The sequence below is a fragment of the Olea europaea genome, chromosome 4 (genome assembly GCF_002742605.1).
Source record: "Olea europaea var. sylvestris chromosome 4, O_europaea_v1, whole genome shotgun sequence".
Taxonomy (NCBI): Eukaryota; Viridiplantae; Streptophyta; class Magnoliopsida; order Lamiales; family Oleaceae; genus Olea; species Olea europaea.
The window spans coordinates 12,044,660-12,048,396 of NC_036240.1; the positions used below are offsets into that span (position 1 = coordinate 12,044,660).

General features: G+C 36.2%; 1 protein-coding gene across 1 annotated transcript; it reads left to right on the plus strand.

The window, feature by feature from the left end:
- The first annotated feature begins 784 nt into the window (after positions 1 to 784).
- Positions 785 to 1,952, plus strand: LOC111393647 (extensin-like). Its single transcript, XM_023019292.1, has one exon. It carries the CDS (start codon positions 811 to 813, stop codon positions 1,771 to 1,773), a length of 963 nt encoding a protein of 320 aa, XP_022875060.1. The 5' UTR covers positions 785 to 810; the 3' UTR covers positions 1,774 to 1,952.
- The last annotated feature ends 1,785 nt before the right edge of the window (positions 1,953 to 3,737 follow it).

Consider the following 3,737-nt stretch of genomic DNA (forward strand, 5'->3'; position numbering starts at 1 on the left):
TAAACTTAGGTTCCCAAACTTCGAAATGTCTTTCATCTTGATCTCCAATAGTTCATTTTAGTTAATTTTACCATTGTCTTTGATCAACAAGCTAAAATTTTGTTATAAACTATTCTGCCTGTTGTTGATCATATAAATAGAGGATTACCCTACTCATTAATAGCTGAAATAAAAAAACAGGGATAATTGGTACAAAACGTCCCTACCTTTTAAGGTTTTTGTGAAAAATATCCATACCTTTCATTTTTTAACATTTTCATCCCTACCTTCCCCATTTCATTGAACAAAAGACCATTTTCATCCGTTTTGACGATTTTACCATCCTATTCAAATAAAACAAAAAGAAAAGAAAAGAAAAAACACTAATGAAATAATAATTATTTTTACTCCGCTCTGCTTCGATCAGACTCGTCCGACCTCATATACAAGCTCCAAATAGCTACAAGTACCACTAATTGCCAAACACTTTTATGTGGGCTTGGGGAAGAAAATTTATTTCTTTTTTATTTATAACTTGTTTGATAAAATTTTGTAAACTTTTTAATGGATGGAACTTCAATTTTAGCCACACATTTCAAGAAAATCACAATTTTTATCAAAATTTGCTACTGAAATCATGAAATGAAAGACTGATGATGTAAATGTTCTATTTTGATAAAAGAGGATCTCTGCTGCTAATTTCCAAAATATTTTCTAAAATGTCAAACTCAAACTCTTGGACTGGTGGAATTGACGGTTTTGCATGTTCACAAAAATTGTGCCTATATAAACAGTGTATCTTTCGTGAATATAGCAGAGTTAGATTTGACAATGGAGAAGAAGCTGTTCCAAGCTTTGAATTTTCTCATTTTGCTACTCACAATAGCACAGGCAATAAGGGCTGAAGCAGATAATCAATATGGTGGTTATAATTCTCCGCTGTATTCTTACTACGCGCCACCACCACAAGCCTATCAACCACCAGGTCCACCTCTAACACCACCCCGTCATGAACGACCGCCACCATCTCACCCTCAGCAGCCACCCCATCATGGTCACCCACCGCCCACTCACTATAGTCCTCCACCATCTCATGGCCACCAGCCACCCACGCATAGGTGTCCCCCACCCGCTCCACCACCGTCTCATGGCCACCAGCCACCCAGTCATAGGCATCCTCCACCGTATCATGGATATCAGCCACCAACTCACCGGCATCCACCTCATAAATATACCCCACCACCTTCTTCCCACGGACAGCCACCACCACCATCATTCTCACCACCTCCAATTTCATATGGGCAGCCACCTCCGCCTCCAGTATACTCTCCTCCTCCTCCAGCATACTCCCCCCCTCCTCCTCCACCAATATATTCATCACCTCCGTCACCTGTATACTCTCCTCCTCCTCCAGTATATTCTCCACCTCCGCCATTACACTCTCCTCCTCCTCCAGTATATCCACCACCTCCGCCGCCAGTATACTCTCCTCCTCCACCAGTATATTCACCACCTCCTCCACCAGTGTACTCACCACCTCCTTATGACCGGTCACCACCTAGCTATTCAACGCCGCCTCCTCACCATGGACAGTCGCCTCCAACACCTCATCATCACCGTTCACTGCCAAAGCACAAACCCCCACCAATCCATTCACCTCCTTTTCGTGGAAAACCACCACCAACACCATATCACCACCGTTCACCACCAAAGCACAAGCCACCGCCTCCTCCATACTATGGGCCACCACCACCCCAATACCCACCCTCCCCATATGCTCCTTACACTCCTTAATTTGCCGCCATGGAGTCAAGTGGACTACAGACTATCAAGTATATCAATCTGCAGTTTTAGTTTATTATGAGCTGACTCTTTTTTCGTAATTTCTAATCTTCCAAGAATGTTTACCAAATCCTGAATAATCATAAAAATTATAATACAATAATTGTACTAATCTCCTGTTTCTTAGTTTATTAATTACTATAGCTCTTCTTAAAGATGTCAAGCGTGATTCGTGTCGCTTTACACCTAAATATAGGAATAAAGTCGACTCTACTATGCTATTTCTTCTCAAAAAGTTACGACTTTAAGGAGATTTTTATTTTTACATCGACAATTAACTAGCAATTCAAATTAATATAATGCATTGCCGATAAAAGAATATTGTGGTTTTGATACTCTTATTGTTACTAATTTTGCAATATCAATATGAGGTTCGTTTGTTCGTTAAGTTCAGTACTTGCATGTATATATATCAAGCAAAGTAGATCTTGATCTTCAATGATTCAAGAGTACACCGAAATTAATTATAGGCCGAGTAGCTTATGAAACTTTGGGTGTTTTTTCCACACCCAACAACTCTGGTACCAATTCTAGAGAAGTAGTAAAGTTAAGATAGGATCAAGTAGGGACATGATTTTTAACTAATAATAAAGTTATTGAAACAAAGGCTATAGCAAAAGATTATTGAAAAGGTACAAATTTTTAGAATGTTACACAATAATTTTCATTCTTTTGGAGACGCTCTATGATATAGCCCGTGTTTGATGGAAATAAAAGTTAGATTTTTGACAAATTTTGATAAAAAATTGATGAAATGTGTAGTTGAAAAGTTGTGGGTCTAATGAAATATGTAATTAAAATTAATTGTTGATTTTAAATTTAAAAAAAAATCTAAATTTTCATTTTTATCAAAGAGGGACATAACCAATGTTCTTATCAAATAGAGTATACGATACATCTCGTTGAATCCCTAGTTGTCGTCTCACATTATGCTTATGTTGGACTAGAAAATACAATCTTTTTCACTTCAAAAGTTCAAACCACATTTTCCTTTTCTTTTCATGTAAAATTATTTCTTTAGCAAAAGTTAGAACTTTCTTAAGCCCTTGTTTGATGGAGAACAGGGGATTAAAATTAGATTTTTAATGGATTTTGATAAAAAAAATTGTTTCAATATATGGTTAAATAGTTGTAGGTCTCATGAAATATGTGATTAAAATTAATTTATAACTTTCACTTATATTAAAGTCTGGATTTTAAGTTCTATCAAACATGGGCTAAAAGAAAATTAAAAATCTCCACTTGGCATAAATTTAAAATGATCAAATTTCATTAATTTCAACTATATTTTCCAATGTACCACAAATTATTTTCACTTATTCGCCGCTCATTTCTATCTATTTATAATTTAAATCGTTTATAAATTCTTTCCAAACGGAGGCATCTGATTCTACTTATAATTGGCGAATCTTGTGTGTCAACTTACTTAATGGCATAGTTTGTAATTAGTGTTGATAGTTAGAGTTGTTTGGTCGCATGAATAATAAATGAATACTAAGTTGTGGGTAATCTAAAATGTATAGATGAAAAAATGTTCGACCCCTTTAAGAAAAACGTTAAGCTTTACCAAACATGCTTTTTTCTTCATGAAGGAAATACAACAGCCCACGATGTTGCAGCTTTCTTTTCACGTGATAGGCTTAGTTATAGTTGGATTGTCTCACTACCCTGCTTTCTTTTGCCATCCTTGTGTGGTGACTTGAATTAATATTAAAGAGTTTTTTACATAGTGACAAACACGTTTATTTAGGTTTTAAATTTGAATAAGTCTTTATGTACATAATATATGTACATAGGGGTATCTACACTCTTCACATGAGGTGAGATTCACGCGAGGTGGGCCCATCTCATGTGGGGTGTGGACATCCTTATGTACTCAAATTATGTACATCAAACATGACCCTTTAAATTTACAT